The sequence below is a fragment of the Lampris incognitus genome, chromosome 17 (assembly GCF_029633865.1).
Source record: "Lampris incognitus isolate fLamInc1 chromosome 17, fLamInc1.hap2, whole genome shotgun sequence".
Classification (NCBI taxonomy): domain Eukaryota; kingdom Metazoa; phylum Chordata; class Actinopteri; order Lampriformes; family Lampridae; genus Lampris; species Lampris incognitus.
This window is the reverse complement of record NC_079227.1, coordinates 910,466-924,162: the sequence shown is the minus strand read 5'-3', so window position 1 is coordinate 924,162 and position 13,697 is coordinate 910,466. Positions and strand designations below refer to the sequence as shown.

Below are 13,697 nucleotides of genomic sequence, written 5' to 3'. Positions count from 1 at the left end.
TGTGATGAAGTTGCAATGAGCTGTGATGAAGCTGTGATGAAGCTGTAATGAGCTGTGATGAAGCTGTAATGAGATGTGATGAAGCTGTGATGAAGCTGTAATGAGCTGTGATGAAGTTGTAATGAGCTGTGATGAAGCTGTAACGAAGCTGTGATGAAGTTGTAATGAGCTGTAATGAGCTGTGATGAAGTTGCAATGAGCTGTGATGAAGCTGTGATGAAGCTGTAATGAGATGTGATGAAGCTGTGATGAAGCTGTAATGAGCTGTGATGAAGTTGTAATGAGCTGTGATGAAGCTGTAATGACCTGTGATGAAGCTGTAACGAACCTGTGATGAAGTTGTAATGAGCTGTAATGAGCTTCGATGAAGCTATAATGAGCTGTGATGAAGTTGTAATGAGTTGTAATGAGCTGTGATGAAGCTATAATGAGCTGTGATGAAGTTGTAATGAGCTGTGATGAGATGTGATGAAGCTGTAATGAGCTGTGATGAAGTTGTAATGAGCTGTGATGAAGTTGTAATGAGTTGTAATGAAGTTGTAATGAAGCTGTGATGAACTTGTAATGAGTTGCAATGACCTGTGATGAAGCTGTAATGACCTGTGATGAAGCTGTAATGACCTGTGATGAAGCTGTGATGAAGCTGTGATGAAGCTGTAATGACCTGTGATGAAGCTGTGATGAAGCTGTAATGAGCTGTGATGAAGCTGTGATGAAGCTGTGATGAAGCTGTAATGACCTGTGATGAAGCTGTGATGAAGCTGTAATGACGTGTGATGAAGCTGTGATGACCTGTGATGAAGCTGTAATGACCTGTGATGAAGCTGTGTTGAAGCTGTGATGAAGCTGTGTTGAAGCTGTGATGAAGCTGTGATGAAGCTGTAATGACCTGTGATGAAGCTGTTATGAAGCTGTGATGAAGCTGTGTTGAAGCTGTGATGAAGCTGTGATGAAGCTGTGTTGAAGCTGTGATGAAGCTGTGATGAAGCTGTGATGAAGCTGTAATGACCTGTGCTGAAGCTGTGATGAAGCTGTGTTGAAGCTGTGATGAAGCTGTGATGAAGCTGTGCTGAAGCTGTGATGAAGCTGTGATGAGCTGTGCTGAAGCTGTGATGAAGCTGTGATGAAGCTGTGATGAAGCTGTGTTGAAGCTGTGATGAAGCTGTGATGAGCTGTGCTGAAGCTGTGATGAAGCTGGTTCAACCTGCATGAACATACATACATTTCCATTTAGTTCAATTACCACGTGCACCACGCACTTATATGTTTTTCTTAACATCAAATTAGCAGATATTTACTCGGCATTCGCAGGAGTAAACTAACGTTACCGAATACAATTTACAATGCGTCAAATGGTATTCACCATCGCTAATAAGAAAACAAACAATATTATCGGCATTTTACATGCGTTGTCATAACAACACAATAGCTACTGCTATTAGCTCAGTCTGGTGATTATACAAGAATCTACCGAGCTCATTTAGCTTTGTACAAACATTCCAACTCGATCTAACATTTGTATATAATACTCGGAATCCACATACAATTACAAAACAGTGTACTTACAACGTTTCCACTTTATCGCATTTAAATTAAACGTTTCCACTTTATCGCATTTAATGAACCGCTGTATTTTCCGGGAGCTCGACTCCACGCAACCACGTGCTTCGTTTCTTTGCAGCGTTCTGAATCGCCTGCGCTTCATGATGACGTCATCTATGCGCCTCATATTACTGAGATTGGTGCCTCCATGGCTCTACCTGCTGGCCAAGGGGGCATGCAATTATCCAAACTACTGTACATAACTTACATTTGATGTTAAACTTAAAATATCTTAGACTTCAATCAACTTGGAAAGCGATGAATGTACTTGTCTACTCAGTCTCTTTGATTCTTACTGGATAACCACTTGCAGGGAAGATGTGCACCGCTGCTTTAAGGAAGAACACAGACGACATGTCTGCGTGATAGAAACTTAATGGCAGTCAACAAGTACTTGCGCTGCTTTCAAGACACCCTCTTCAACGTGCTTGCTGGTGTAGCCTTGTCCACTTGCACCTTGGAGTCACACGAAACACTTCCAAATGTGGCACCTCCCTTCACTGCATGCGGCCTGCCTGACATCCCTGACATCCGTGCGGCCTGCCTGACATCCCTGACATCCCTGACATCCCTGACATCCGTGCGGCCTGCCTGACATCCCTGACATCCGTGCGGCCTGCCTGACATCCCTGACATCCATGCGGCCTGCCTGACATCCCTGACATCCCTGACATCCGTGCGGCCTGCCTGACATCCCTGACATCCCTGACATCCGTGCGGCCTGCCTGACATCCCTGACATCCCTGACATCCGTGCGGCCTGCCTGACATCCCTGACATCCATGCGGCCTGCCTGACATCCCTGACATCCGTGCGGCCTGCCTGACATCCCTGACATCCATGCGGCCTGCCTGACATCCCTGACATCCATGCGGCCTGCCTGACATCCCTGACATCCGTGCGGCCTGCCTGACATCCCTGACATCCATGCGGCCTGCCTGACATCCCTGACATCCCTGACATCCGTGCGGCCTGCCTGACATCCCTGACATCCCTGACATCCATGCGGCCTGCCTGACATCCCTGACATCCCTGACATCCGTGCGGCCTGCCTGACATCCCTGACATCCATGCGGCCTGCCTGACATCCCTGACATCCGTGCGGCCTGCCTGACATCCCTGACATCCATGCGGCCTGCCTGACATCCCTGACATCCGTGCGGCCTGCCTGACATCCGTGCGGCCTGCCTGACATCCATGCGGCCTGCCTGACATCCGTGCGGCCTGCCTGACATCCCTGACATCCCTGACATCCGTGCGGCCTGCCTGACATCCCTGACATCCCTGACATCCGTGCGGCCTGCCTGACATCCGTGCGGCCTGCCTGACATCCGTGCGGCCTGCCTGACATCCCTGACATCCCTGACATCCCTGACATCCGTGCGGCCTGCCTGACATCCATGCGGCCTGCCTGACATCCATGCGGCCTGCCTGACATCCGTGCGGCCTGCCTGACATCCCTGACATCCCTGACATCCCTGACATCCGTGCGGCCTGCCTGACATCCCTGACATCCGTGCGGCCTGCCTGACATCCCTGACATCCATGCGGCCTGCCTGACATCCCTGACATCCCTGACATCCGTGCGGCCTGCCTGACATCCCTGACATCCATGCGGCCTGCCTGACATCCCTGACATCCCTGACATCCGTGCGGCCTGCCTGACATCCCTGACATCCCTGACATCCCTGACATCCGTGCGGCCTGCCTGACATCCCTGACATCCCTGACATCCCTGACATCCATGCGGCCTGCCTGACATCCGTGCGGCCTGCCTGACATCCCTGACATCCCTGACATCCCTGACATCCGTGCGGCCTGCCTGACATCCGTGCGGCCTGCCTGACATCCATGCGGCCTGCCTGACATCCCTGACATCCCTGACATCCCTGACATCCGTGCGGCCTGCCTGACATCCGTGCGGCCTGCCTGACATCCGTGCGGCCTGCCTGACATCCCTGACATCCCTGACATCCCTGACATCCGTGCGGCCTGCCTGACATCCGTGCGGCCTGCCTGACATCCGTGCGGCCTGCCTGACATCCCTGACATCCCTGACATCCGTGCGGCCTGCCTGACATCCATGCGGCCTGCCTGACATCCATGCGGCCTGCCTGACATCCGTGCGGCCTGCCTGACATCCCTGACATCCCTGACATCCGTGCGGCCTGCCTGACATCCGTGCGGCCTGCCTGACATCCATGCGGCCTGCAGCTAGTCCGTCTTCATCCTGGAGCCTTCACCGATGCAGGGAAGTGGTCTACTGTGCCGCCCATTGATTGGATGCGAGACTCCAGTTGTTTTCACTGATGTTTTATTTACACCGTAGCACACTTCAGCCTGCTTCTCAACCAACGGCGGAGTTATCTTGGATATTCCTCCCAGGCAATCTTCTCAGTCCAAATACGATGCTTGAACACAAACTTTTCTTCAATCTTCCATGCACTCTTTCATATGTAACTGTAGTGAAAAACTACAAAGCATAGAGGGACCAAAAACAAAAACAAAACAAACTAGCAAGGTTACAGTACTACTTTTTTTCTTTTTTCTTTTTTTATTGCACAAAGTGAACAGTACAAATTTATCACAATATATTAAAACATTCATACAGTACTGTTCCTTTCACACAATAATTCAATTATACAATATACAGTTATTGGATGGACAGCAGGATATATAGGACAAAGCATACACATAAAGGGAAAGAAGGAAAAAAAGAAGAGAAATATACAATGGCTCGGGGTCTCATCTCAGCAGTTATGAAGGCAAAAATACATTTTCATAAATTGTGTAGGTCTTCATGGCTTTACAATGTTTACTGAATTTAATTGTTTCTATATATTGAAGGAAAGTGGCTCTGAAAACAAAAAAGTTAGGTTTTTGGGCTAAAAATTTGCTGGTGTGAATATGGGGTTTGCAAAGAAGAAGAATCAGGTTTATCATGAATAGATGATTGTTATCCTTAACATCATTCTTAGTTACTCCAAATAGAACATGCTCTTTTTTAATATCAATGGTAGTAATTTTCCTGTGTACCCAATTGTTTACATCAGTCCAGAAAATATTGCTAGAAGTGCATTCCCAAAAAAGATGAGTTAAAGATTCTTCAACATTACTACAAAAACTACAGCTTGGATCAATGTCGGTCTTATATCTGGAAAAGCACATTTTAACATGGTAACAACGGTGCATTATCTTAAAAGACACTTCCTTAACTTTGTTTGTTAACAAATATTTCTTTGGCAATAACCATGACCATTTCCATTGAATATTGTCAAACATGTTGTTCCAGAAAAAGACAGCAGGGGGAGTAGTAGGTCTAACAGTTTCCCTGAGAATAACATTTCTTATACACAAGTTGGCAGCTTTTACACTCAATAAAGAACATTCAGCATCAGTGCAAATATTAATAGAGTCTAATGAAGGAATTACACAATCTTTGCCTTTGGGTGGAGATGATAACAGCATTTTGGTACCAGTGGGAATTGCATCAAATACAACTGCATAGTCTCTTGGAGTAACAGGAAAGTCATACAAACGCATGAATTCATCATACGTGAGTAGATGGCCTGCAGAGTTAAATAACTGGCTAACTAATAGTATATCCCTGTCAAACCATCTTCTATTAAATAAAGTTTTAGTCTCATATCTTAAATCGTCATTGTTCCATATGAAATATTTATGCGGGGAAAAGTTGTGTTTATACATTAATGACCAGCATAATAACATTTGTTTATGATAACTTGAAAGATTCAGTGGGATTTTGGCAATATTGAAGTTGCATCTTAACAACAAGGGTAAGCCGCCTACAGAGTTAAAGACATAGGAGGGTATAAACTTCCAAACGGATGTTGGGTTCTTGAGAAAAGCTCTGATCCAGTTTATCTTAAAGGTCATATTTAAAGTGGAGAACTCTAGGGTGTTGATACAGCCAAAGCATGGCCTAGTCATGAGCACATTCTTTTTGATTAAGTGGGGTTTCTTTTTCCAAATAAAGTTAAATAAAAGTTTGTCTATTTTAGTAGAATAGTCCTTGGGCACATCCATTGCTTGGGCATTGTAAATCCCTCTAGATAGGCCTTCTACCTTTGTGATCAAAGATCTTCCAGAGATTGATAAATCTCTTTGAAGCCAGAGATTGAATCTCTGTTCTACTGTTTTATTAAAGGATCAAAATTAACTTGAGCTCTAGCTTTCTGGTCTCTCCTTACATTTATTCCAAGATATCTGACAGTTTCTTTGACAGGAATTTCATATATTATTTCCTCATCACATGTTTTTATGGGAAGTAATTCACACTTGGAAATATTTAGATAGAGACCAGAGGCTCTGGAAAATGTTTTTATCAATTCAATTGCCTTACTAATCTGGTCTTTATTCTTCAAAAATAATGTTGTGTCACCAGCTAGTTGGCTGATGAGGATAGTTCTTCCAGCAATGGATATACCCACGATACCACTGTCTTTAATGCGGATTGAAAGGATTTGCATAGCTAACAAAAATAAATAAGGTGAAACCGGGCAACCTTGACGGAGACCTCTATTAATGCTAAATCTTTGAGATGTGCCATGCGAAAATTTGATGGAACAGTTGCTATGTTTATACAAAGTTCTAATTGCATTTGAAAACGTATTACCAAAACCAAATAGATCAAGTGCTTTAAAAATAAAGCCAAGCTCTATGGTGTCAAACGCCTTATAGAAGTCTAGGAAAAGAAGAAATCCCTCATCTTCCACTAGATCTGAATAATCTAATACTATATCTGATACAAGCCGTATATTGTTGTGTATATGTCTACCTGCCATAAAACCTGATTGGGTTTCATCTATTATTTCATTAAGAGCATCCTTGGTCTTTTCAGCCAAACAGATGGCTATTATTTTGTAGTCGTTCTGGAGGAGACAGATTGGGCGCCAGTTATCTATCAGTAATTTATCTTTGTGTGGCTTTGGAATGAGATTAATTAGGCCTTGAGTCATAGTAGGGGGAAGGTGTCCCTTATCAAAGCTTTCTATGCATACCCTATGCAAAAATGGTGATAGCTCATTTGAGAGACTCTACCTCCTCCACTGAGAACGTGTTAGTCGGGTTCAGGAGTTCCTCAAAGTGTTCTTTCCACCGCTTGACAACATCCCCAGTCCAGGTCAACAGTTCCCCTCCCCGGCTGAATACAGCCTGAGTCAAGCCCTGTTCCCCTTCCTGAGTCGCTGGATGGTTTGCCAGAACTTTCTTGAGGCCAACCAAAAGTCCTCCCCCATAGCCTCGCCAAACTCCTCCCACACCCGAGTTTTTGCTTTTGCGACCACCGAAGCAGCGGCCCTTCCTGCCTCCCGGTACCTGTCTGCTCCTGAAGCAGCAGACAGGTACCGGGAGGCCAGATTCTGTTGGGTTCTGTATGTTAAAAAGTTTAAAAGCAACATGAAAAGCTGATCAGGTAAATTAAAATAAGAAGCAAGCCACTCGATCAAAATGTGAGGTTGCATCTTGTTAAAAGCCAGAGACGTCAGCAAATAAAAGTCTCACATGAGAATTGGGTTTCTCCAGGTGCTTATATACTCTGTCGAGGATAAAGAGTTTTGCATCCTCCACACCCTTGCCAGATGTGCTGGAAGACTGCACAGCTGTACAGCACATGCTTTTAGCACCCTCTGACTCAAACTGCTGGGGCACAGCCTTACCAGCTCTCTTCACCTGGTCCACTGTGATGAGTGGGGGGGGGGTGAGAGGAGGGGGAAGGGGCAGCGGGGAAGAATAGGAGCTGAGCCTGGGGGTGGCGGCAGGATGGGTAGGGGGGAAGGAGGAACAGTCAACGAGCTGGGGGATGGGTGAGCAGGGGCCTATATTGAACCTGTTGAAGAACCAGCTCAACTTGTGCCGCCTCGCCGTTTGATTGTTTGCAACTAGTGATATTACTTATACCACTCCACACCTCCCTCATGTTGTTCTGCTGCAGCCATCTTCCTCTGATAGGTGCCTTTGCCCTCCCTTATTTTCACTTTGAGCTCCCTCTGGGTGCACATAAGCTTCTCCTTGTCCCTAGACCTGAAGGCCCTCTTCTTTTCATTAAGTAGGGATTTGATGTCTTTTGTATAGTAAGTATATACAAACATAATGTGCATGTGCCTAAGCTAATAACACACAAACAATTATAATCTTTCGTGTCTTTATTGAACGCACCCATTAAACATTCACAGTGGTGGTGGAATTCCAATGTCTTCAGTGGCTCCATCTGTTCCACAAGTTTAGACTACTGAAGTTTCCTTTCCAATCACAGCCTACCTTACAAAGAGGGGTCAGTTTCAAAACAGAAATAGATGTATTTCACATATATGACAAAAAAGGATTTAAAGCTTTTATCAGGAACTCTACTCAGAGTCACTGATAAACCAACAGAAACGAACATGAAAACACTAAATATTCGGGCAGCAGAGTCAACACAATATTTTGAGCAATATCTGTTAATGGTCCTTCTAGAGGAATATATTCATGTTCTTTCATAATTCACCCTTGAAGATTTCACTGAACTACAGAAAAGGCACAATCTAATGTCCTAATCATAAAAGATTTAAAATATGAACACACAAAAAGATTCAGTGCTCACAAACAATCCAAAAAAGGATTTCCAAAACAAAATGCAAGGAAAAGGACTTCCCTCTGTATTTCAAACCTCTTTTTCCAGTAATATCGCTACCATCTTAGGCAGGAAGACTTCCAGGAAATGGAAGAAGTCCTGGAAAAGTCCGGTATCATCACTGGTCGGCTGGACCTTCAGTTTGGTCTGCGTGCTTTGTGTCCCGCCCACTATCTGAGCCTGAACTTTGAACTCTAAAGGATTTCTCACCTCAGGTTCTTTATTCACAATATTCTCTGTCACCTGGACCTCCAGCTCGACGTTCGCAGCCTCCGGCCTGCCGTTTATGTCTCTGACCAGCTCCCTCTTCACCTTCCTCCTTCCCGCCCACACCATGTGACTTTGTGTCCAGCTCCAGAGGTGCAAGTCGGACTTCACTTCCTTCTCTAACCTTGGCTTCTTCCCCTGAGGAGAAACAGAGGTGTTGCCGCCATTAGGCGACAGTGGCCTCTTGCTCCCGACGGTTGCTGCACCTTTGGTCCAGGATTCAACATCATCACCAACGTCATATGTTGATGGTTCCATTTCTTCAGTGCCGGCAGCTGCAGAGGAAACAGAGCGACACATGAGAATTTTCTGGAAGACTTTCTCCACAGCTGAACAAACCTTCTGGAACCAAAGGAGTCTGAAGAGGTCTCCAGCCTGGTGGAGCTGGCTCTGTAACAACTCTGGGAGCAACTCTGGCCTGAAGGGAATGCTGATGGTCAGCTCCTTCTCTGCACTCCCATCCTGTGAATTGTCATACATTCCCTCGCCATGGGGGATAAACAGGCGAACCAGCCCCCAGGACTTCCCCTTGGTAGACTTGCGCTGGTACTGTAGGCTACGGCAGTACTTCTCGGCCTCCTGGCACTCCCTTTGAAAGTTGCGTTGGGTGCGCTCCGTCAGATTGGCGGTGACATTGTGGGAGAGCTCAAAGGGGTCCAGGAGGTTTACAGAACCCAGTTTGGGGGTGAGGACCTGGGCCTTGGTGGGTTTCTCCTCTCGCAGGGCCTTGCCTCCTTCCTCCTGAGCCGGGCAGAGGAAGGAGGTGATGGGGAGTGAATGACCCTCCCTGAGGGAAATGACACTGCCAGCAAAGTCAAACTGAGCATAGAAGGAGAAAAAAGCAGCCAACAAGGAACCTGTGTAAAGAGACAACAAAGTCAATGGTGATGGCTGAGTATTCATCAATATAATTATTGTATGGTGTTAATACCACTCAGTAGAGACCTGGCATCTTCTACTCTCTTCTGATATTTTTAGAACTGTCAGAATACCTTTTTATATACATAGACATGGTTGATGTCTTCATATATCATTGACATTTTTTTGAGGTCATGGGTAATATTTCACCTTTCCTGATGTGTTTTATGATGAGTTATATGATGCGTAGATGTAGCTGAGTGGCTGTGACTGAAACAATGTTAATGGGACTCCTCGTCAGATCACTTTCAGTCCTCTTTAAACTATGCAGCAATAGCAGCAAAGTGTTCGCACAGCTATGGGTTTGTTTGAAAATGGCAGACCAACAAGGTGTCCACTAAATTTCTACTGAAATGACTTGTCTGTGTTGTGTTTAAGGTTCCCTTGTAAAGAAACCTATCAATGTAAGAACCTACAGATCAAATACAACAGATTCTGATGTCAGATCTGTGATGGTGCTTTGGTTCAGTAATAGCCAGAAGACAATCCAATCAGATTGAAGAAGTTACACTATACCATAATTAGTAAAGGGGCTAGGTCAGGTACAACCATTTAAAAAAAAAATCCATCCATCCATCCATTATCCAAACCACTTATCCTGCTCTCAGGGTCACGGGGATGCTGGAGCCTATCCCAGCAGTCATTGGAAGCAGGCGGGGAGACACCCTGGACAAGCCACCAGACCATCAGAGGGTTTGGATTACAGTTTGCCTTCTTAAGGTAAATGTATTCATTAGGGTACTAATAGAACTAGATATATTTCAGGGTATTAATATAACTTAAGGTAGATATATTTCAAGGTACTAATATAACTTAAGGTAGATATATTTCAGGGTACTAAGGCAGGTTTATTCATTAGGGCTAACACTTTATAATTATGATTATTAGTAAGTCATTCATAAGACATAAGTTAACATCATGAACAAACCATTAATATACCTTTGTAAATGACTATTTACTACTATGTTGACAGTGCAGTTAAAACAACACAGGTTCATCTGGTCACAGCAACTTGTGTTTGTTCAAGGATGCTAAACCACAAACAAGTGGCCCACATGGCACAACAACACCGTGAGTTACGTTGTGTTGCTGACCAGCTGCAGGTGAACGTTGATGTAGGAAACTGAAATACACTTCCTGACAGAGACACAGCCAACGCACATGATTATGATTATTATGATGAATGATCCACCTCCCAGATCTTTACCCTCATATTAACCACCCCAAACCACAGCCAACATGTAACCATCTCACACCCAATACCTATACTTAACAATCCATGAAGTAATAGTACACAACTGTACTGTTAACATAGTATTAACTAATATAAGTCAGGTCAGCCTTTTCTGCTACCATTATGACAGTAGATGGTACTATCTGCATCTGTTTCTACTGCCTTGTAGATTTGCCTCTTTAGGCAAAGGCTAGGAGAAGGTAACTCCGAATTTTAATCCAAGAATGCGCTGGCAGCAGGGTGCTTGATGGTGTTTGCAGCAGAAGAGCCCAATAAGATCATGAACCATATCAGACCAATGACACAAACATCAGATGGCATGCAGAGGAACCACTCTGTCAATGGATGGCATCACTTGACAAGTAAGCTGTCACTGCGGGGCAACCTCTTTATCTACTGAACCCATTGCACTACAGAGTACTGCTTAGGAATGGTTTTGAGGTCCAGAGAGACTGTTCAGCGGGGGCACAACACCGACTGTCTTAACTACTGTGCAAGGCGTGATGTGAGGAGAGCTCAATGGGAAAAGCACTTGCGAGGAGAGCTTGTTTACAAAGTCCTATGGTGACAGAATGAACGTGATAGTAGCAGGCTTAAGGAGCTGGAAGCTACTAGCAAGACCTCTGCACATACACTACCGTTCAAAAGTTTGGGATCACCCAAACAATTTCGTGTTTTCCATGAAAAGTCACACTTATTCACCACCATATGTTGTGAAATGAATAGAAAATAGAGTCAAGACATTGACAAGGTTAGAAATAATGATTTGTATTTGAAATAAGATTTTTTTTACATCAAACTTTGCTTTCGTCAAAGAATCCTCCATTTGCAGCAATTACAGCATTGCAGACCTTTGGCATTCTAGCTGTTAATTTGTTGAGGTAATCTGGAGAAATTGCACCCCACGCTTCCAGAAGCAGCTCCCACAAGTTGGATTGGTTGGATGGGCACTTCTTTGAGCAGATTGAGTTTCTGGAGCATCACATTTGTGGGGTCAATTAAACGCTCAAAATGGCCAGAAAAAGAGAACTTTCATCTGAAACTCGACAGTCTATTCTTGTTCTTAGAAATGAAGCCTATTCCATGCGAGAAATTGCTAAGAAATTGAAGATTTCCTACACCGGTGTGTACTACTCCCTTCAGAGGACAGCACAAACAGGCTCTAACCAGAGTAGAAAAAGAAATGGGAGGCCGCGTTGCACAACTGAGCAAGAAGATAAGTACATTAGAGTCTCTAGTTTGAGAAACAGACGCCTCACAGGTCCCCAACTGGCATCTTCATTAAATAGTACCTGTTAGAGCCTGTTTGTGCTGTCCTCTGAAGGGAGTAGTACACACCGGTGTAGGAAATCTTCAATTTCTTAGCAATTTCTCGCATGGAATAGCCTTCATTTCTAAGAACAAGAATAGACTGTCGAGTTTCAGATGAAAGTTCTCTTTTTCTGGCCATTTTGAGCGTTTAATTGACCCCACAAATGTGATGCTCCAGAAACTCAATCTGCTCAAAGAAGTGCCCATCCAACCAATCCAACTTGTGGGAGCTGCTTCTGGAAGCGTGGGGTGCAATTTCTCCAGATTACCTCAACAAATTAACAGCTAGAATGCCAAAGGTCTGCAATGCTGTAATTGCTGCAAATGGAGGATTCTTTGACGAAAGCAAAGTTTGATGTAAAAAAAATCTTATTTCAAATACAAATCATTATTTCTAACCTTGTCAATGTCTTGACTCTATTTTCTATTCATTTCACAACATATGGTGGTGAATAAGTGTGACTTTTCATGGAAAACACGAAATTGTTTGGGTGATCCCAAACTTTTGAACGGTAGTGTAGGTGACTCACATGTGATAGTCGCAACAACAGGGTCGAGGCAGCTGTGCGAGTGTCCGGCCAGCCCTTTTCAGGGAAAGCACTGACAGCCCTGTAAGGGGAAAGCCTCTAGAAAAGGTGGGGTAAAAAAAAGCTTGCTCAGAAACTACCTGGTTGGTTCGCCGCGGCCAGCGGGTCTTCACTTCAGCGGTCGAAAATGCAAGAAAGTGAAACTGACTGTTGCTACATGGAACGTTCAGACCATGTTGGACAACCATACCAGACCTGAGAGAACTGCATTGATTGCTAAGGAGCTAGAAAGATACCACATTGACATTGCTGCTCGCCAAGAAACAAGGATTGAAGACCAAGGACAAATACAAGAGAGCAACTACACTTTCTTCTGGATTGGAAAGGCCGATGGAAGGAGAGATGCTGGAGTGGCCTTTGCCATTACCAACAGAATTGCATCCCCATTGCCCACTCTACCATTAGGAATCTCTGAGATGATTATGGGTCTCTGAGTCCCTGTGGGCAGAGAACGCTTCTTATCACTCATCAATGTGTATGCTCCAACCATGGTGTATCCAGATGAAGACAAGGAATCTTTCTACCAGAAATTGGCTGAAGTAGCAGACAGTGTACCAAGTGCAGACAAGCTTCTCATTTTAGGAGACTTCAATGCAAGGATAGGCAAGGACCACTTAACCTATGAGGGTGGCATCGGAAAGTTTGGCAAGGGCAATAAGAATACAAATAGCGACCTTATGTTGAATTTCTGTGCTGAGCGTGACCTGTGTATCACAAACACCTTCTTCTCTCAGCTCGAAGAGAACTACTTCACCTGGATGCATCCAAGATCAAAGCATTTCCATTTGTTAGACTACATTGTGACTCGCAGGGCAATTTTGACAGAAGTACTCTCAACAAAGGTGATGCATGGAGCGGAATGCTCAACTGATCACTACCTGGTCCAAACACAGTTGTGAATGAAACTATATGAAGTCACCAAAAACACCTTGTGAAGCATCGAAGAAACTGGATACCAACATGCTAGCAAGCACAGAACATCAATGAGACTAGCTGCTGCAATCATATCTGCTCTTCAAGATGAAGAAAGGGTTGCAACAGGCGCAAGTAATGTTGAAGAATGCTGGATACAAATGAAAGAGACCATCTATAATTCAGCAAAAGAGGTGCTTGGTCATTCAAAAAGAAAATTGCCTGACTGGTTCCAG

General features: G+C 44.6%; 1 protein-coding gene across 1 annotated transcript in view; it reads right to left on the bottom strand.

Annotated features, from left to right (window-relative positions):
* Positions 1–7,764: 7,764 nt before the first annotated feature.
* Positions 7,765–13,697, bottom strand: part of tut1 (terminal uridylyl transferase 1, U6 snRNA-specific) — a 32,438-nt gene continuing 26,505 nt past the window's right edge. The window contains exon 10 of the mRNA XM_056297523.1: positions 7,765–9,356. Coding sequence (XP_056153498.1) covers positions 8,263–9,356 — 1,094 coding nt within the window. The 3' untranslated portion in view covers positions 7,765–8,262. The remainder of the gene's footprint in view (positions 9,357–13,697) is intronic.